Raw genomic sequence first — 21,099 nt, forward strand, 5'->3', positions numbered from 1 at the left:
TCCATCACAGTGTTCTGTTGCACCAGAAGCAGTTTAATCATTCTGGCCACATGACCCAGAAAGCTGTCTGTGGACAAACACCAGCTCCCTCGGTCTGAAAGTGAGATGAGCGCCTCAACCCCCATAGTCACCTTTGACTGGACTTAACCGTCCAGGGGTCCTTTACCTTTTTACCTACATTAATGGTAGCAGCATGCATTACAACTATCTGTAATTTGCCAAAATTTCAGCTGAATAACTGATTATCAATTTTCCATAGGTATCTTCCACCTGAAAGTACCTGAAACATCTCTCATTGGTTCAGCCATTGGAAGAATCAGAGCGGTTGATCCTGACTCTGGGAAAAATGCAGAAATTGAATATACTATTGTTCCGGGAGATGGAGGGAACTTGTTTGACATCGGCACAGATGAGAACACCCAAGAAGGAGTCATCAAGCTGAAAAAGGTATTTCTATTATTATTATTATTATTATTATTATTATTATTATTATTATTATTATTATTTGAATTTACATACTGCCCTATATCCGGAGGTCTCAGGACGATTCACAGAACAAAATCAAAATATAAAACCGCAAAATATATAATCAAAATACAAACAACAACCCAATAACCCTTCTCCCCTTGGAGGTACATGATAACATCCATGAGTGGTTAACCTCAAAATTACTTCACACAGTTAAATAGGTTGAAATCAGACTTACATCTTCCAAATGTTTAGGTCAAGAACTGCCTCTCTTCATAGCACCTAACCCAAAAGAGTAACAAACACCATCAATAGAAGAGGGCAGCAACATGGTGTCCATGGTCAACCATTCTGTCAAGTGTACTAGGCAAGAGAGATCAGTTTTGATTTCTTGTTAACCAGAAATCCATTTTTATCCTCAGCTGGTGATGGATAAATTGGTCATTTTTTGTTACTCTCCCTTTGCCATTTTCCCAATAAAGTCATACCTTGGGTTACAGCCGCTTCAGGTTCCGTTTTTTTGGGTTACGGACTGCCGAAACCCGGAAGTACCGGAACGGGTTACTTCCTTTCAGCGGTCGCACATGCACAGAAGTGCCGAATCGCAACCTGTGCATGCGCAGCTGTGGGTTGCAAATACTGTGGGTTACGAGCGTGTATCCCACATGGATCACATTCGCAACCCGAGCATCCACTGTATACAAGTCTCTAAAATTCTGCATTAGTTTGTGGGTTGTTGTTGTTTTTTAAGTCCTTGTGAAAATTTGTCAGCATTTTAGTGTGTAGTTCTCCTGATATACACATTATTTTTCTTTTTAAAAACCAATTTCCCCTAGCATGATGTATTCTAATGTTATTTTCACTCAAATATGCATCTGAATGCAGGCTTTACGCTAATATGTGCATTTTATTTGCCTGAATAACTGCATTACAAAATTCAGGAAAGTGTAAGGTTTGAGGGATAACTGTGTTATCGCACATTATGTTTGGAATTGTAAATTATGTGCATACACATTAAAATAAGTATGGAACTGGATTCCTTCCCCCGCCCCCTCACATCCCCATCCTCGGCCCTGTTTTTATATTTACCTGGCACCAAGCTGTCAATCCAGCCCTATTGGAATCTTCCAATGGATAAACTTGTAGCTATGTAATCCCGCTGAAGGGCAAAGAGTCCATTGTATCTCCCAGCCAGGAAGCTGCTCTCTCCTGTGGTTTTCAAAAGCAAGTACATTTTCAGCTCAAATCAATCACTCTCTATAGTAACTAAGAGCTTGCGGCATTTCGTTTGACTATTGCAAGTGGGCCGTAAAGCTCCGAAGGAACAGAAATGGTGTTTTAAATACAAAAGCAAAATTAGTAGCCATAAAAGTTTTAGTACTTCATATGATTATGTGCCCAGTCTTTTGAGTGAGAGTATGGACCAAAAATGGACAGGGTACCAGTCCTACACCATTCACCCAAATAGAAATTGCATGAATAACTTGTAGAAGGCAAGATGTAAACACATACCCTCCAGTGTTTCTCAGATGAAAATTTGTTGTTGTTTAGTCGTTTAGTCATGTCCGACTCTTCGTGACCCCATGGACCAGAGCATGCCAGGTACCTCTGTCCTCCACTACCTCCCGCAGTTTGGTCAAACTCATGCTGGTAACCTCGAAAACACTATCCAACCATCTCGTCCTCTGTCGCCCCCTTCTCCTTGTGCCCTCCATCTTTCCCAGCATCAGTGTCTTCTCCAGGGAGTCTTCTCTTCTCATGAGGTGGCCAAAGTACTGGAGCCTCAGCTTCACGATCTGTCCTTTCAGTGAGCACTCAGGGCTGATTTCCTTAAGAATGGATGTGTTTGATCTTCTTGCAGTCCATGGGACTCTCAAGAGTCTCCTCCAGCACCATAATTCAAAAGCATCAATTCTTCGGCGATCAGCCTTCTTTATGGTCCAGCTCTCACTTCCATCAGATGAAAATAGGGACATCATTTTCTGTATCGAGAAGCTTCTCCTGCATTTGATCTTGCTGCACATGTATATGTCGTATGCACATATACATCTGTCACCTTGAGCCAATTAAAACCTCTCAGCCCAGCCTACATCACAGGATTGTTGCAAATAAAAAGTGTGCAAGGGAAAGGATCGTGTACAAACCTTCCACCGGTAAATAGAATGAAATAAAATTTTAGCTGGAAGCTGCCTCGAGTCCCTGTCAGGGAAAAAAGCGAGTAATAATAATACTGCAGTACCTCGGTTTATGAACTTGACCTGTTCCGGAAGTCCGTTCTTAAACCGAAACCATTCTTAAACTGAGGCGCGCTTTCCCTAATGAGGCCTCCCACTGCCGGTGCCCTTCCATCATTCGGATTCCGTTTTTAGACCAAGATAAAATTCGCAAACCAAGACACTACTTCCGGTTTTGCGGAGTTTGTAAACCGAATCGTTCGTAAACAGGGCTGTTCTTAAACCGAGGTACCACTGTAATAGGAAATTGTGAGAATGATCAAGAACATAGGTAAAGGTAAAGGGTAAAGGGACCTCTGACCATTAGGTCCAGTCGTGGCCGACTCTGGGGTTGCGGCACTCAGCTCGCTTTATTGGCCAAGCGAGCCAGCGTTCAGCTTCCGGATCATGTGGCCAGCATGACTAAGCCACTTCTGGTGAACCAGAGCAGCGCACAGAACCGCCGTTTACCTTCCCGCTGGAGCAGTACCTATTTATCTACTTGCACTTTGATGTGCTTTCGAACTGCTAGGTTGGCAGGAGCAGGGACCGAGCAACGGGAGCTCACCCCGTCGCGAGGATTCGAACCGCCGACCTTCTGATCGGCAAGTCCTAGGCTCTGTGGTTTAACCCACAGCTCCACCTGCGTCCCTGATTAGGAACATACCAGAGAATAAATCCTATTGAACTCAGTGGGACTTAATTCTGAGTAAAATTGCTTAGGATTGCAGTGTAAGGCTGCACAGTCTTTACCCAGTTAACTGGGAATAAGCTCCATTGAATACAGTGGGGCTAAGTTCTGAGTAAACATGTGAAGACTTGCAAGTGTGAGGCTCCATTTACGATAAAGGAATAAACATTCCAGTGTTCCCTAAGAATTGCTGGCTGCTGAAGCATTTCATTTAAAGAATTTAAAGTGTAGCATCTTTCCTAGTTTGGCCATGGGAGCTTATAATTAGGAAGCAGGGCCCGCAACAAATATGTGGACTCAATGCATGGGTGTTTGTTGGAAGCTGTTTCCCATATAGTTGTAGAGATGTCAGTCTCCTCAGTGCAATGCCTTCCTTCTTGCAAGGTTTTAAAAAATGCTCCATACACATCAGAAGGCAATTCATACAAATCATTTCTATTTTTCAACAGCTAACATGCCAGAAAAGTAAGGGCAACAAAGTGGGCCTATAAAACTACCTGCCGGTCTGTGCAGCTATTTAAGAGATGAATATTGCTTGGCCTTTGGAACTCTGTTTTCTTGGTGACACACACCAGGTCTGTCTGCCTGACAGCAATGACTGGAGTTTATTAAGAGAATAGTTAAGGAGGTGTGAACTAAAAGCAAGCCTTACCTAGCCAGCAGAAGGTTGGTGCCCCGCTGGAACAAGTAGCTCTAGAGATGGGGGAGGAATTTGGTGGCTTTGAATTCTAGAGTGAATTTGCCTGATCCATACCTCCTGGACCAATATGAGGATGAGATATGATCCCACTTCAAAATCCTAACTCCTGCCAGAATCCACTATGAAGTAGTATTTATTTCTTTTTCCACACATACCTGGAGCTGCTGGCATGCACAGTTTGTGCCACATGGGTTGAAACTCTACCTGCAATTCTCAGGTAGAGCAAAGATATGAAGACATGTTCCTACTCTCAGGGAGTGCTCCAAATAGGCTTCCAAGGAGATTGAATAAAAGAAAACATGGCTGCCATGTGGTTTTCTTTTTTCTCTCTCTACCACATAGCACATTTTCAACTCATATGGCGGAAACCATGCACAGACACTGCTGCAGGTGACTAGTGTCTGTTAAAAGAAAGAAAAAAGAGGAGAGTCTAAGGACTGGCTAACTTCTAAGTATTTCGAAGTTCATTTTTAAAAAATGTGTGTAGACTGACAATAACCGTATCACAGCATTTAAAAGTGTGCGAAATCTATTAAATGCAGATCTGCATGTTTGTGCAAAAGGTTTGAATTAGGATGCTTCATTAGAAATGTAAAAGAAAAAAAGTCTCAGAGACTTAGGATTTGAGAAGGCCAACGTTTTATCCCCTATTCTCAAGCAAATCACTGAATAGAGATGGTCTGGGATAACCAACATCCAGAAAGTATTTGGGCTTGTTACTAATGCAAGTTTATAGTTTAACACTTGACAGTCACTCTGTTGTTGCAAAACAAGAATAACAACAATATACAGTGGGTTGTTTTTTTTAAGGAAGGAATAAAAACATATATGCTGGTGAAAAACAGGGTTGGCTGGAGGAAATTACAAGCCAGACCCTTTCCCTCATTATTTTCAATAGTTGTCGTAATCCAATGCTGCTAAGTGGGAGGTATGTTTGTAGCACATCAGAAATCTCATAATGTGGTTGCTGACTCTGTGACTTTGAGCTTTGAGTCCCAGGTACATCCTCTGTTATCTCTTAGAAAGGATCAAATGTATTTCCATTTGAGTATCTTGTGTCTTCTAGTGCCACATGGTGGTTGGCACTGAAACAGCAGCCAAAGGGAAGGGAAGCAAGCAAGTTCTACTGCCTTATTAGCATTGCAATCAATAAGCTTTTATGATCTCTAAGTGGATAAATAGATTCTTACGGTTCAGAAAGTTAATTCTGTCTCTTATACGTTAACGTCAGGCCTCCCAAGCATGTTAGCTGAACACAGCCCACCAGCAACCATCAAAAGAGGCCTACCATCAGTTCGACAAATATCTTGCATTTTCTGTTTGTCCAGGACAGCAAAGTAGAGGAAACATCATCTACCTGCCAGGCCACAATATATGACTGGTGGGCTGTGTTAGGTACAGTTGCTCACAAGTTAGCTTGTTGTACACCTAAATAGTGCATTTCATATTTAAAAAATGCATGTCTGAGAGGCTACAACTCACTCTCTCTCTCTATATATATATACATACAGTGGTACGCTTCAGGTTACATAGGCTTTAGGATACAGACTTCGCTAACCCAGAAATAGTGTTTCAGGTTAAGAACTTTGCTTCAGCATCAAAACAGAAATCGTGCTCTGGTGGCGCGGTGGCAGCAGGAGGCCCCATTAGCTAAAGTGGTGCTTCAGGTTAAGAACAATTTTAGGTTAAGAATGGACCTCAGGAACGAATTAAGTACTTAACCCGAGGTACCACTATATATACAAAAGCAAGCATAAAAGCTATTTATAGGTAGTTGCCTTAATCCAACCAGGATGCACACTGAGTTGTGGGCAGGGAAGTGATGCCTCAGTCACTTCAAGGTAGGGAAATGCATGTGTGATAGAAATTTATTTGAGTCAGTGGAAAAAGTGGGCTTTTGGGCGGTTGAAACTCACAATTCATTAACTTACCAGTATGAATGTGGGCTCATATATAATATTTCCATGCCTAAGCAACAGCAAGGCCTTTTAGGTAGCTGCCCCACAGCTGAAAAACAATGAAGGAGCAGATCATTCCCTGGAACAGGTGTGGGGAACTGGCTTTTTGTTTTCCTAGAACAGGGGTGGGGAAGTGGATCACTGCATCTTCGGTGCTGCTGAGAGCAAGCTCATTTGAATGTGCATTCTCTTTGCCGATGAGCTGATTGGTGCTGACAGCCAGGGGCATAGCATGGAGGGAGGGCTAGGGGGGTGTAGCCCCAAGCACATGATTTTGAGTAGGCATGAACCAAGCACCTCCATGCAGGAATCCCAATCCCACCCTGCCTGCCACTGGGGGGCGTCTCTGGGCGCCAGAGCCTGGCCTAGCCCTACCAAAGCATCCCTGACCCCCCTCGCTGAATGGCCATCCGGCCAGCATTGGGTGGATGTGCCTGCCAAGGGCAGGCTCCACCCTGGACAGGACAGTTGGCAGGTGGTGCAGAGCAGCCCCTTGTATCCTCTGTGCTGTGCGCCTGTCTGGCAGTGTTGGAGGTGAGGGCTTAAGTGGTGTGACAGGTTTTGTTCACCCTCCTCACCCCACTCCCGGCGCGTGTCCTGGGTGCCAGCAAGGGATGCAAAGCTGCTGCTGACAGCACATCCTCAAACGAATCCTCAAACGAGGGAGATAGGTTGTTTTCTGCTGCTCCATAGAAGCGGACACGGAGCAATGGATCCAAACTACAAGAAAGAAGATTCCACCTAAACATTAGGAAGAACTTCCTGACAGTAAGAGCTGTTCGACAGTGGAATTTGCTGCCAAGGAGTGTGGTGGAGTCTCCATCTTTGGAGGTCTTTAAGCAGAGGCTTGACAACCATATGTCAGGAGTGCTCTGATGGTGTTTCCTGCTTGGCAGGGGGTTGGACTCGATGGCCCTTGTGGTCTCTTCCAACTCTATGATTCTATGATTCTATGACTCCTTTAATAAATAATAATAACATTTTATTTATATCCCGCCCTCCCCAGCCAAAGTCAGGTTCAGAGCAGCTAACAACAGTAAAATAATACAGCATTCTAAAATCAATTCATTATAAAATCAGTTCAAATCACATTGCTGAAAATGCCCTGGCTCTGGTGGAGGCCAGCCTAACCTCTCTGTGGCCCGGGACCTCCAAGGTGTTTTTGTTTGAAGACTGTAAGGTCCTACGTGGGACATACTAGGAGAGGTGGTCCCGTAGGTACGAGGGTCCTAGGCCGTATAGGGCTTTAAAGGTTAAAGCCAGCACCTTAAACCAGCACCGGGAGCCAGTGCAGCTGGTATAGCACTGGGTGAATGTGATCCCGCAGCGAGGACCCCATAAGGAGTCTCGCTGCGGCATTCTGCACCCGCTGGAGTTTCTGGGTCAGTCTCAAGGGCAGCCCCTTAAATGGACTTTGAAGTCCATTTGCAGGATTCAAACCAAACAGACACACACCCATTTGCAGGTGTAGTCTGCAGTCTGCCTGTGATTCATACAGGTTTGAACACCTATGGAAGGTGGAGTCAGACCGTCTTATTTGGGCCACCTCACAAGTGGTGGTGGGATAATATTAAGCACTTTTAATATAATGTTTTAGTTGCATTGGGGTTCAGGCCAAGTTGCTGCTGCACATTGGAATGGAGCAGTGGCAAGGTCAGCAAGGTGCGAATGAGCTGGCAGGAGCACCAGATTGGTTCCGCTAGTGTATTTGCCCCAGGCTGACCTCACTGCTGCCTTTGTCCATCTCCATCCTGCTTTGGATAGCAATTCAGCCAGAGAGATATCAGGTAAGCTGTGCAGCCCCACTGTGCCATCTGCTATCATTTAATTCGAAGTTCTGGTATTATGTGATTAATACATGTATTAAAAAATTTTGTTTCCTTAACTGATAGAAGAAACAGAAAGCCTGCTTGATGGGTTGTGCAACAAAGCATGATGGCCCACAGGGGTGAACAAACCTCTTGTTTCATAACCTTCTGGAGACTGCATACCCTCCCCAACAAAAGAAGAACCAACAACAAAGGGACGCGGGTGGCGCTGTGGGTAAAAGCCTCAGCGCCTAGGGCTTGCCGATCGAAAGGTCGGCGGTTCGAATCCCCGCGGTGGGGTGCGCTCCCGTTGTTCGGTCCCAGCCCCTGCCAACCTAGCAGTTCGAAAGCACTCCCGGGTGCAAGTAGATAAATAGGGACCGCTTACTAGCGGGAAGGTAAATGGCGTTTCCGTGTGTGGCTCTGGCTTGCCAGAGCAGCGATGTCACGCTGGCCACGTGACCTGGAAGTGTCTCCGGACAGCGCTGGCCCCCGGCCTCTTGAGTGAGATGGGCACACAACCCTAGAGTCAAGACTGGCCCGTACGGGCAGGGGTACCTTTACCTTTAATATGTGACAGGTCAGGTGTTTTCGGCTTGGTGCGTCACACATTATGCAGGCCTGAAACAAAGAGAGCAAATGGGAACAGGTTTCTCTATACTGGGGTCTAAAGCACATTGATAATGCAGCATAGGAAAATGCCTGGCTGTTCCTATTCATGCAGCGCCTGCTCTGTGGATAAATATAGAAACTGTTTAGCTGTGCAAGTCTTCACAGATAGCAGACAGCACTGCGTGTCTCCTGTCACCGTGCGGAGACTGCGAATGAAGAGAAACACTTCCTTCTCAGTATTTGTGCTGTGTTTATTGCAGCAGCATATTCAATCAATTTCAGCCTGTATTGCATTCTCTGCTTCAAAATTTGATTTTGCTTTAATTTTGAAAGAAAATGTTGTATTCTCCTTTTCTGCATGAAAGCAGAACCTGCCCCACAAAAAAATCAGCATATTTTGTGCTAAAGTAGATTAGTACAGACAAGATGGAGTAAAATCCCAGGTTTCCATTTTACTTAATTGTTTGTAGCAGAACTGGGGAACCATAGATGTCTAGAGGTTGTTGGACTCCAATTCCCATCAGCCCTGAGAATTATGGGAGTTGGAGTTCAGCAGCTTCTGGAGAGACAATGGTACCCCAGCCCTGATTTATAACAATAGCTGGTATCCAGAACTAGTTGCACCATGATTATATTCACAATGGATGCATGTAGGAAGGAATCAGAATTCTGGTTAGTGCTTAACAAACTCCTTGGCATGCTTCTCATGCTTTGTTCCAGCCTGCCATCCATGTGATTGACTAGGCTTCCTTCAAAGTTCCTCAGATGTTTCTCCAAGGAGGAACCTCCATAGTCACCTTCATGTCAGGCAAGATGTGGTGGCAACCAAACTCCCAAGTGTTTGCGGAGGGTATCAACAGATACCAATGCAACACAGACCATCTCAGTGCAGCCTACATACCACAAAAATCAAAATGCACAGGTCATGGGAAATGTCGTCGCAGAGCTCCTGAGTAATAATCTCAGGCTGAAATATGAAGCAGAAGTCTAATAAATCAGGACTATCTGATTGATTTTCATTGTCATCATTATTGAGTTCATTGAGTTCAATTAGTGCAATATAGGTTTGTTCATTCATGCTTCTTCCTCTGAGTGATGTAGATTAATCTCCTTCTCTCTCTCTCTCAGAAACCTCTAAGCAATTTATGCTGCAATCCTAGCCCTACCTACCTGGGGAGTAATAGGTCTTACTTCCGATTAGTCATGGTTAGGATTATAGTGTTCATCAAGCTCATAAAATTAGATTTGTTTCTCTAAAATTTCCTCAGGCATTTCACCCAAGCAGGAAACTTAAAATTCACTTCAAAAATCTTACTTCTGTCAAAATTTGGCAACAGCTTTGGGACTGAGCCACACATAAACACTGAAGGAATTCCCCTAGCCTTGTTGAAACACTTGTTGCTCCCCTTGAAAAACTCCTCAAATACCTTCATTGAGGAGAGCTCTGTGAATTCATCCCAAATTGCAATAAATACAGTGGCAATAAATTATCAGAAGAGCTTTGCTGAGACAGACCCATGGCCCGTTTATCCAGCTTTCTGCTTACACAGGCTTGAAGCAGATAGAAGCAGGCTCAATAGTATTATCCCACTCATGACCCCCAGAAACTTGTACCCTTATCCTCCACTAATCTATCTAATTCTCTTTTAAGCCTCTTTCCGTGTCCAGTAAGTCTGAGATGCCTTTGCCTGGTGACACTGTGGCCCATAGATTGCAGCAAAATACTGGGCAAGTTTTTGTCCAGTATCCTCTCTGTGTGATGGGCTTGTGGGGGAAAAGCTGTCTCATGAGCCCTTGCAAAGCCTATATAGGGCTGCTTTCCCTGGAGGTAAGGGTCATCCTGCCCAGTGCCCACCCACCCTCAGGTTAGAGCCTTCACTGAGCAATTTTGGGTCGCTGGTTGACATGGCCAGAAAGGAATTCTTCTCTCTCAACCTGATTGGCACTTGTTTGGGGTTTTTTCATCTCTCCTTCAGCGAAATTATGGCCTTCCTTCATTGGGCAGAAAACCATTGTTTGTACGAGGGTGGAAATGGCATTAGACAGGATCAACATAGTATGGGGCAGCCCCCATAAGTGGCCTGAGGGAAGGATTGACCAGGGCACCCCCAAGCTTGGGGTATCTGCTTTGTTAGAAACTGCACCCAGTGACACCTTGCTTACTGGCTTGTACCACAGCAAGGTTCAGCACTGGCTGACTCCCATGGAACAGGTTTGAGGTGGTCCATACCTGGCTTGATCCATTCCATCAACATGGGACTTGTGGAATGTTGAACTGGTCCTGGGACCCAATGCCATGCCAACCCTTACCCTGCCTTCTGCTATCAATAAAGATTTGGCCTGATTTTATCTCATCACACTCTGGTTATTTTGCTGCTCTCATGGGTCACATCGTGAGCCTGCCTGGGCAAAGCTGTTGCTATGACTACTGCATCCTGCAGGAGAGAGAGAGAACCTTTTTCTCTACCCAACATGCATGATGTGTGTTTTTTACATTTTCTTCCATCTCTGCAGGCACCGGTTCCTTTTGCATCCCCTTTTCTATAGCAGACATCCATGGGGTGGAGAAATCAGTTTGAGGTAGTTCCTCATTGACAGCCAGCCAATCTTTCTCCTCCTGCACCTCTTTTTCCACTGTAGGTTCCCAAGGGGCAGAGAGATCAATTAGCAGCATTTCTTATATGCTCTCAGGTGCCTCCATTTTCACGACTTATACAGCAGGTTCCCTGGGAGTCGAAAAACTTTTCAACAGTTCAGGTGTGGTTCGATACAATATGTCACTCTTGTTGCACTTGCACAGTACTGACCCCTTCACCCTTCTCCCCCGCTATCTCCTGGTAAACAGCAGCAATATGTGGTGTGGTGCTGTTGCTCACCTGACCTCCAGCCACTCACATTGATGCTAAATACATACTGCTGTGACAGGAAGGTAAGCAGCATTTCCATGAGCTCTGGCACCCATCATGGTGTCCTGTGCACCAGAATCGGTTTAGTCATGCGGACAAATGCTGGCTCCCTCTGCCTGAAAGCTGAGATTAGTGCCGTACCCCATAATCAAATTCGACTGGACTTAACTGCCCAGGAGTCCCTTTCCTATTACCTTTTTTAATTTATTGCTGCTTACCAGGAAATAGACTGGTCATCGTGCAATGGGCCTAGAATAACCAGAATCTAAAGTCGTCACCGTGTATGTCCTATAGCAAAATTGGAACGAGCTTTTGGAGGTTTCTGGTGAATGGAGACATTTGTGGGATTTTGCTAAGATTTGTAGAATTCCTCAGGTCTGAAGCAACACTTGAGGCAAATGTAGATATAGCTCTTCAGGCAATGAATCTGAAGAATTTTGGGAGAAAAGGAGTATCAGTCAGACATGTCTCAAAAAGATTTAATGCATCCCTGTGGAAAGTCATTATTCCAACACTTTCCAAAACTTGCTTTTTTTGTTTCTTCCTTAGAGTGACTATTAATCTCTTGCAAATTCATAATAAACCCGTTTTTGTTGCCAGTGCCATAAAAAGCAGAGATTAGATACATGCCAGGTAGGATATTGGCAGAACATGACGAATTGCAACAGAAATTTCAGAAGTATGCATTAATTTTTGTACATTGCAAAACTGTAAATTTCAGTTCCTTCTAATCCCCTCTCTGTTCCATGCATTTTAAAACTACACTGCTTTGTGATGTTCCTAAAGCTGACCACGAGATGTCACTGCTAGCTAAGTATCCTCAGTAAACCATCACAAGAAATCAGGGGCCCAATCCAGTTAAATGTCTGTAAAGACAGCAGAGCCTCTGTTTCTTTTTTGTCATCAGCAGGGTAAACCATGTAGACTTCTTGTGTGCGTGATCTAAAAAATAAAAAGGCAACGTATTATTATTTTTTGGACTTATAATGGGATAGATGGGGGACAGAAATGATAGTTCTGATAGGAATGACTGAGCGAGGACAAGACTGTGCTCGGCAAATAAAAAGATTTCAGGCCATCGTGTTGGTAAATTACCTGGACTCATGCTGAATGGTGGAACTGATTGATTCACAGTATACGTAGATATTCTGTCATGCTTGTCAGCCTCAGGCAGTATAAGACATAAAGACATTCATTACGGCATATTGAGGTGGAGGGTAGGGTGTAAAATGGGCAGTGATCCATGGCTTTATGTATAGAATTCTCAGGTCATAACTTCCTCCCCATCCCAGTACTTCTAAAAATAATTACTGAAGCAGCTCCTGGTTCCTCCCCCTTCCACCATGCTGGTATTTTGATCCCTGTTCCCTCTAATGCCGGAATCGCCTGCTGAATGCTTCAATATATATATATATTGCTACATAAAGGGGTGCTGCAGGAAGAAGAGGCTGGCATTTTTGGTGGCACACGTGAATGTTATATGTGTCTGCACAGCTTAGCATGCCTTCCCTTCTGCCAAAAGCTTCTCCTCTCCACCTACTCTCTAGGTGGCTGGGGAAAGGAAGCATGCCTCTTCCAAAATGACAACCATCCAATTTGCTCTTTTTGCCTTAGTTTTTCAGTAAATTTAGACCATTCCTGCCACCCACACCAATCTTTTCTGACAAATGAAACCAAGCTGACTGGGGAAGCAGAGCGTGAGAGAAGAGGTGATGGAGAGCATTGTGGCTGGTGATGCTGGAGCCACTGAGGTCCAAAAGAACCAAGAGGGCCACATTTCCCTGCTGCATTACTGAGCTGCCAAAAATTTATAGCAAACTGAATTCAAACCAATGGCCCATAATTCAGCCATGTAATGGCAAAGGTGTCTCCTAGCCCTTTTCTTGTTGAACTCCATTGCTTCATGGGTATTGGACATGGTAAAAGGTAAAGGACCCCTGACAGTTAAGTCCAGTCATAAACGACTCTGGGGTTGCAGTGCTCATCTCGCTTTATTGGCCGATAGAGCCGAAGTTTGTCCGCAGACAGTTTTTCTGGGTCATGTGGCCAGCATGACTAAGACGCTTCTGGAGAACCATTTACCTTCCCGCTGGAGTGGTGCCTGTTTCTCTACTTGCACTTTGACATGCTTTCAAACTGCTAGGTTGGCAGGAGCTGCGACCGAGCAACGGGAGCTCACCCCGTCACAGGGATTCGAACCGCCGACCTTTTGATCAACAAGCCCTGGGCTCAGTGGTTTAGACCACAGCACCACCCGTGTCCCTATCTAACATGGTAACCACAAACAATTGTGTACTACAACTCCCATCATCCCTGACCATTAGCAATGATGATGGGAGTTGGGATTTCATAGCATAGCAAGCGGGGATGGCCACATGGGCTAACTCTGTGACATTTCAATGATTGTATTAAGGACATTATGTATGAAAAGTACATGCTGTTCTACTGAGCTGCAGCCCCTCTTGTCTGTCATTAGTCCCTTCCTCCCCATCCAAGACCGAAATGCATATTCACTATAAATATACTAAGCAAAACAGTCCTCTATTCATTATTTTAAATATGCATATGTCTTTTCTCACACACTGATAGGTTTTAGACTACTTCTTTTAAGTCCTTGATCTGACATTGTATTTTGCATTCCTCTTTATTGTAGCCATTGGACTTTGAAACAAAGAAGGCATACACTTTTAAAGTAGAGGCATCAAATGTGCATCTTGACCATCGCTTCCATTCTGTGGGCCCATTCAAGGATACTGCTACGGTGAAGATCAACGTGTTGGACATGGATGAACCGCCCATTTTCAGCAAACCTTTGTACACTATGGAGGTTTATGAAGATACTCCAGTCGGGACCATTATTGGAGCTGTTACTGCCCAGGACCTTGATGTTGGCAGCAGTGTCGTCAGGTGAGAAAATGCTCCTTGTCTTCCCAAGTTGAAACTGTCAGTGATATATAAATACATAAAGCAGCACGAACCTCAGGAGCAGTTAATTCTGTTTTCAAAACGAGAGGCCAGCAGTTTGGTCCTTCTCCAAGAAAACACAAAACCCGGTGAATTCAGAGCACTTACATTCTGGAGGAACCTTCTGGATCCAACACTTCAAGTATAGTGGAATGACAAAGGTTCCGCAAGTCCTGGAGGCCAAAAGGAAGGCTTCCAGTCTAAAACAGTGTATGTCTGTACAATGTTTAACAAATGAAAGGAGGTGACCCATGAGTTAAAATGAGGCAGGGGTGACCCATGAGGTAAGGTGAGGCCATTTGTCTCAGGTGGAAGATCCATCCCCTGCCTTCGTGCTACTCCCAGCCCCACTGGGGCTTTCATTTCACCTGTTGTGCCCTCACAGCTGTGTCATGTTGACAGCACAGGTGCAGCCATAGGTGAGGGCACAGTTGCAATGATGGGGCTGGCAGCTGTGATTGGCGGCTTCAGCACATTTTGCTCACAGTGACAAAACGCCGTGGGCTGGCCCTGAATTTTGGGAATCCCCAAACTAGCTTCTGTTGATTTCTTATACATGACCATTTTGGTCACCCTCAAACCATGGATTGGAATGACCTGCAAAGGGATGAAACAGGATGGAGCAAAGCTATGAGTGAGTGTCAGTGTTATTCCAGGGATGGAATAAGCTGATCAGCCCATCCCTCAAATAAGTCCAGCTCTCAAATAATTCCAGCTTCCTCCCAAAACTCCCATTTTCTGAACATTTATGCATCATCTTCCTCTTCTACATTTGCCTCCCCTTTTCTCTCTTTCCCCAATTTTTATTTTTAGTTTGCAAGCCCCACAAGTCAGGAACCTGGTTCTTTAATTCTTTAAAATGCCATGTAGCATGTGAATGACATCTGCTAATAATGTCACTAATAATAATCCCAAATAAGTATTTGAGTAAATGTGCTTCGGCACAAATGTAATTCAATTTAGGATTAGGATGCTTAGAAATGCCACTTTTCCGACTACAAAATATCTACCTGAAAATATTTATAATAAATCTGGATTTCAAGGGATGAGGCTATTGGCTTTACATGCTCTGGCTCATTGGCAATGTTTAGCCCTCTTATTGTGAAAATGAACAATCAATGGCTTAAGATACAGTGCCTCATTCAAATTTAAATAATAAGCTGTCCAACAGAGAACCATGTGCTTATGGTTGATGAAAGCAAGGCATTTCTTAAATATCACTTCAGTAAATTGGTTTATGACACATTTAATTTGGTTCACTCCAGTAAAGCATCCTACATCTGATTCCAAAAATCAGATTATTTTAGTGTCAAGGTAACAGACATGCTCTGAAAGATCTTTAAGGTAAGTATCAACTATTTGCCGCCCTGTGTCTATTGTTAGAGGGTGAGGAAAGTGACCCATATTCTAAACCCAAGAGTTTGATCATCATTCTTAGGTTTCTACAGTGCAACAGATGGATTTGACCTAAAGGCTTTTGGGGGCAGGGCTAGCCTTGATAACCACAGTCCCCCACCCCCATATTGTTGCTCTCTCTCATACCCCAAGGCATTGGCTGACTGCTGTGATGTCATGGGGTACTCACAAACATTCTGATAGAAATGAAGATCCGATACACAGCTTTTGCAAACTACAGCTGATAAATATAAATTAAACAAATGGTTGGTCTTTTTTTTGGGGGGGGGGGAGGTGGAGGCAGAGGAACTTCATACAGGACTGGGAGCATGTACTGTTTGGTGAATGGGGGATTGAGCACAAGCAAGGAGACTTAGGACCTGATTGGAAAGAGAACCTCAACAATGTCTAGGCAAAACGATGACCACATACATATGTAATAGACAATCTTTATAGAATTCCTTCAAATCATAAAAGGTTCAAAATGAACTCTTTAGTCTCAAAGTCTCTGAAAAACTTTAAATAAAGTGAGGTGCCAAACTTTGTACGCTGGAAGAGAAGCTGTGAAGCTTTGTGTATTCAACAGTGATGTCCAACACTGAACAGTAATTCTGGATATTGACTACTGTTTCGTAGAATTCTTCATCAGCATGGTGGGTGGATATAGAATATAGAATTTCATAAACTGAAAATAAAATTTTACAGGGGTACAAAACAGGTAGTTTTACTGAGTTTTACTGAGAAACCAAGGATGAACATGGATCGACACTTGGAGTTTCTGAAAGGAAAGCATATATAGATATAGACAGTGCTTTTTTATGGGGGTACGTAGTTCTGGCACCTTTTTTCTAGAAAAAAAAGTACAGTGGTACCTCAGTTTTTTAGCATCTTAGAGGTTGAACATTTTGGTTTTCAAACGCCATAAACCCAGAAGTAAATGCTTCGATTTTCGAACACGCCTCAGAAGTCAAACATGCCACGCGGCTTCCGCTGAGTGCAAGATGGCCGGCTGTTGAGTCTCGGTTTTCAAGTGTTTCGGAATTCGAACTGTCTTCCAGAACGGATTACCAAGGTACCACTGTACTAGATCTAGATACAAGATATAGGGGAAACTCACATAGAGCCTATAAGATGTTCTCTTCTATGGATCAGGAGGGTCGAGGTGGAACAGTGTGGTGCAAATTCACCAGAAGAGCCAATCTGGTGCTCTGACCAGCATATTTGCACCATGCCAAGATCTCCACCAGTTCCTCAATCCCCCCCCCCCCCCCAGTAAGGAACAGTGATCTAGCTGCTGAGAAGCTAGCCTATTGATTCCACCCCACCTGGCAAGCCCCTTCTGGAACCTTGTATTAGTCTTAATCTCCAACATGGGGAGAAAGTAGCTAATGGACTAGGCTGTAGCACATTCGTTTGAAAGCAGCACCTTCCAATCTGTCCCTTAAAACAACATAGATTTAAAACTGGATAGCCACAGAGGGGGAAAGAAACCACAGTAATGGGAAATGGTCAAAGGCATGGCATCACCCTAACTGACTCTAGCTTGGAAATGCTTGTCTGAAAGCTGATGCCTGAAAAATGCTGAAGGGCTTTTGATTAGGAAATTGCTTTTTACCAGCCATGTTTAATGTGCAGGTGGAGAAAAGACAGAGCTTCAAGTGAACATCACTGCAACCATAAGGACTAGAATCTTAATTTTTTTTAAAAAATGAAGGCTGTTTTTTTTTCCTTAGGATAAATAACGAGGACACTTCTTGGTCCACATAGATGAACTCTGAAAGGTCTGTAGGTTTTGGCTGCACTCTTGCATTTTTTGCAGAAAATGCCTTCGGTGCTTTAATATGTAGGAGTGCTGATTCGGAGATACTGCAATTTATTTATTTGAAAAGGATAATTGTCAAGACCCCCATTTCCTATTTATTAAGCTGATCCTGCTTATTTATCTATTGGCTTAACAGAAGGAAAGAAAATATATGCAGTTGTTAGTTACTGATGTATTAGACTTCAGTGCTCCATAAGGTTTATCTCCTCTAATTGAAACTAAAAAGTCAATAAACAGAAGTTAGCAAAAGCATAAATTAGTTGCAAACAGTTGTGTGTGCTTACAACTTCCAAGTGTGTCTTACAACCATTATGCTGTGTTAGCTTTTTAAAGCCTAGTTTGCCTTGTCAGGGTAAATAATGGCCTATGTCACTTTAATAATATTTTAAAGAAAGAACTTGCAAAGCATAATGCAGTTGAGGGGGACTGGAAAATAGGTCTTTAAGAAGACAGTGGAAGACAATAAGTGTTCTCGTATGCACTAGGCAATATAATGTGCTGTGCAGTATAGTTTCATTGCAAATTAATTCATTTTCTCTGAGATGTTTTCCAGGCACAGTTTTAGCCATCACAATGCCTATTACACAAATCTGTAATCTGCAAAACAATGGAGACAGGAACAAAAGACAGATCTGTGCTTTGTGCAGCAGACGGCACAACTCCAGAGAACAAAGCACTTCAAAACAGCTCACATTAGCAGAAGTAACACTAGTCCTGGCAATTTATTACACTTTATCAGGCAAAAAAGGGACTTTCAAATCTGTTAGCTTTGACATATGGGGATCAGAAGATAATAGCTAAATGATAGCAGAAAGGAAATCCACTTATTTAAAGAATAGGGAGGGAGGAAAACTGTTTTGCAGAAAGTCATCGAGAATGCTGAGGTTTATTTTTCTTGTTTGGATAGAATCAAAGCAGTCAAAGTTTCAGCGAAGGAATGAGTTTATTGGGTGAAGATCAAAGCTGTCAGGAATATAGAAATAGAGAGGCAAGCACTGAATGAAGAAGAAATTGAGAAATCCTGAGAGGATGTGTACCAGATGCATGAGGCAGCTTTACTTCACAATTTAAGGATTTAGGAGTCTCAGAATTTAGTTGTTCCATATTGTGTGTGGTATCCAGTTACGGTAATATGTCCCATCAGTGCAAGGAGAGTGTGACCAGTTTAGCAGCACTGGGCGCTGAGCTGAATCAGTGTCATAGAGGGCCCTGCAACAATGACTTAAAACAGAAGGGGAGAGGCAGGAGGGCTGCTGAAATTCAATAGCCCAAAGTCTATTGATTAGGTCAGGGGTCTGCAACCCGCGGCTCCGGAGCCGCATGTGGCTCTTTTACACCTTTGCTGCGGCTCCGGGGCGGATACTAGCGAGGGGAGGAGGCGCATTGTGCTCCCTGACACTCCCCACTGTGGCGGGCGCTGTACTGGCTGTGACGTCGCATGGGGGCGGTGCGTGCGTTAGTCATGCACCGCCCCGACGTCACCTTCCCGCCTGCTGTCAGATCGCGGCTCCGGAGATATATTTGTTTTAAATGTCGCAATGGTTTTGTGGCTCCCAGTTTTTTTTTCCCCTTCGGAAACGGGTCCAAGTGGCTCTTTTTGTCTTTGTCTTAAAGGTTGCAGACCCCTGGATTAGGTGAAACCCTAGAACAGATTTAGGTAACTGCAGAGGGAGGGGAAAGAGGAATTTCCTTGTGCAAGCTTAAAGGTAAAGGTAAAGGACCCCTGGATGGTTAAGTCCAGTCAAAGGCGACTATGGGGTTGCGGCGCTCATCTCGCTTTCAGGCTGAGGAAGCTGGCATTTGTCTACAGACAGCTTTCTTGGTCATGTGGCCAGCATGACTAAACTGCTTCTGCCGCAACGGGACACCGTGACGGAAACCAGAGTGCACGGAAGCGCCGTTTACCTTCCCGCTGCAGCAGTACCTATTTATCTACTTGTACTGACATGCTTTCGAACTGCTAGGTTGGCAGGAGCTGGGACAGAGCAATGGGAGCTCACCCCATCGTGGGGATTCAAACCACGACCTTCTGATTGGCAAGCCCAAGAGGCTCAGTGGTTTAGACCACAGCGCCACCTGCATCCCTTAAAGCTTAAAGCCTTTCATCGATGGAGCACATTGGATCCTGCCCACAGTATCCATGTGTAGCCTCTGACATGTAGCCCACTACACCAATAGGGTAGTATTAAAAGAGGCCTTTGTGTACATATTCTGTAGTAGTTGGTACTTGAGAATGCAAAAATTAAAAAATGCTGAAATTGCAGAAATCCCCATAGATTTATGTTCCTAGTGAACAAGATACATTTCCCCATGTTATTTTGTATGAATAAATGAGATTGCATGGGCAAAGCAGCTGTTTTCATGGAACTCAATGTATACTCAGCTCATTCATTATTCAGGCATCATTCAGATACCTGTATCATTCACTGGAAATCATGTCAAAACATCTGTGATGTTATTAAAACAGAGGACATGATTCTGTCTCCCCACCCCCACCCCACTTTCTGAGTCAAGCATCATTGCCCTCATAACCCAGCAGCCTGTGAAACATTAGAACCGAATAAGCATTTTCAAAGATCAACATTTCTTGATAAACCGTTTAGCTCATTATGAGAAATGAAAAGCTGACAGTGGAGATGACAGGAGCATTTGTTAAGCAAATGCACAGCGCATCTTAGAAGGGCAAGGCGAGGAGCAATGAAATGTGTAGACAACAGTTAGGAAGTGCTTCTTAATCGGAATGCAGCGAATCTCCCCCCCCCCACTTGTGTAGAGCTGTTTGGTAAAGCAGGGATATGAAATGTACTGCTATTTTGGAAGCATTAGCTGCTTTAGGTTTTCTCACTCCCTGCAGGACTATCCATGTAAATTAGTTTTGCATCCTGTCAAATCAATAATTGCTTTGCTCATTGGGCCCTCGCGGTAAAATGGTGTTTGTTCAGGTCAGCAGAACTGGTGACATATCTCTCGCCATTGCAAGCGGCAGGGAAAGAAAGCAAACAAATCATCTCGTTTGGATTTGAGCATTCAAAAACTTGGTGTCTGCCTGAGTGATGAAAGAGTATTTTCATGTGCAAACCCGTGCACTTCTTAGCCTATGTAAATGGGAAAGCACCCAACAGTATGGGCCTAAGCCAGGCAGTGATGGCTATTGTCCATTTGGGCTGGTACAGCAGAAAGGAGTCTAGGGACGCGGGTGGCGCTGTGGGTAAAACCTCAGTGCCTAGGACTTGCCGATCGCATGGTCGGCGGTTCGAATCCCCGCGGCAGGGTGCGCTCCCGTCGTTCGGTCCCAGCGCCTGCCAACCTAGCAGTTCGAAAGCACCCCGGGTGCAAGTAGATAAATAAGGACCGCTTACCAGCGGGAAGGTAAACGGCATTCCGTGTGCTGCGCTGGCTCGCCAGATGCAGCTTGTCACGCTGGTCACATGACCCGGAAGTGTCTGCGGACAGCGCTGGCCCCCGGCCTCTTGAGTGAGATGGGCGCACAACCCTAGAGTCTGGCAAGACTGGCCCGTACGGGCAGGGGTACCTTTACCTTTACCTTTAGCAGAAAGGAGGT

At 44.3% G+C, this 21,099-nt stretch overlaps 1 protein-coding gene across 2 annotated transcripts in view; it reads left to right on the top strand.

The window, feature by feature from the left end:
* Window positions 1-21,099, top strand: part of CDH12 (cadherin 12) — a 688,633-nt gene that overhangs the window by 644,521 nt on the left and 23,013 nt on the right. For both annotated transcript variants that reach the window (XM_077933347.1, XM_077933348.1), the window contains 2 exons: window positions 260-447; window positions 14,010-14,263. In XM_077933347.1, coding sequence (XP_077789473.1) covers window positions 260-447; window positions 14,010-14,263 — 442 coding nt within the window. The remainder of the gene's footprint in view (window positions 1-259; window positions 448-14,009; window positions 14,264-21,099) is intronic.

Source organism: Podarcis muralis, chromosome 8 (assembly GCF_964188315.1).
Source record: "Podarcis muralis chromosome 8, rPodMur119.hap1.1, whole genome shotgun sequence".
In the NCBI taxonomy this organism is placed as follows: domain Eukaryota; kingdom Metazoa; phylum Chordata; class Lepidosauria; order Squamata; family Lacertidae; genus Podarcis; species Podarcis muralis.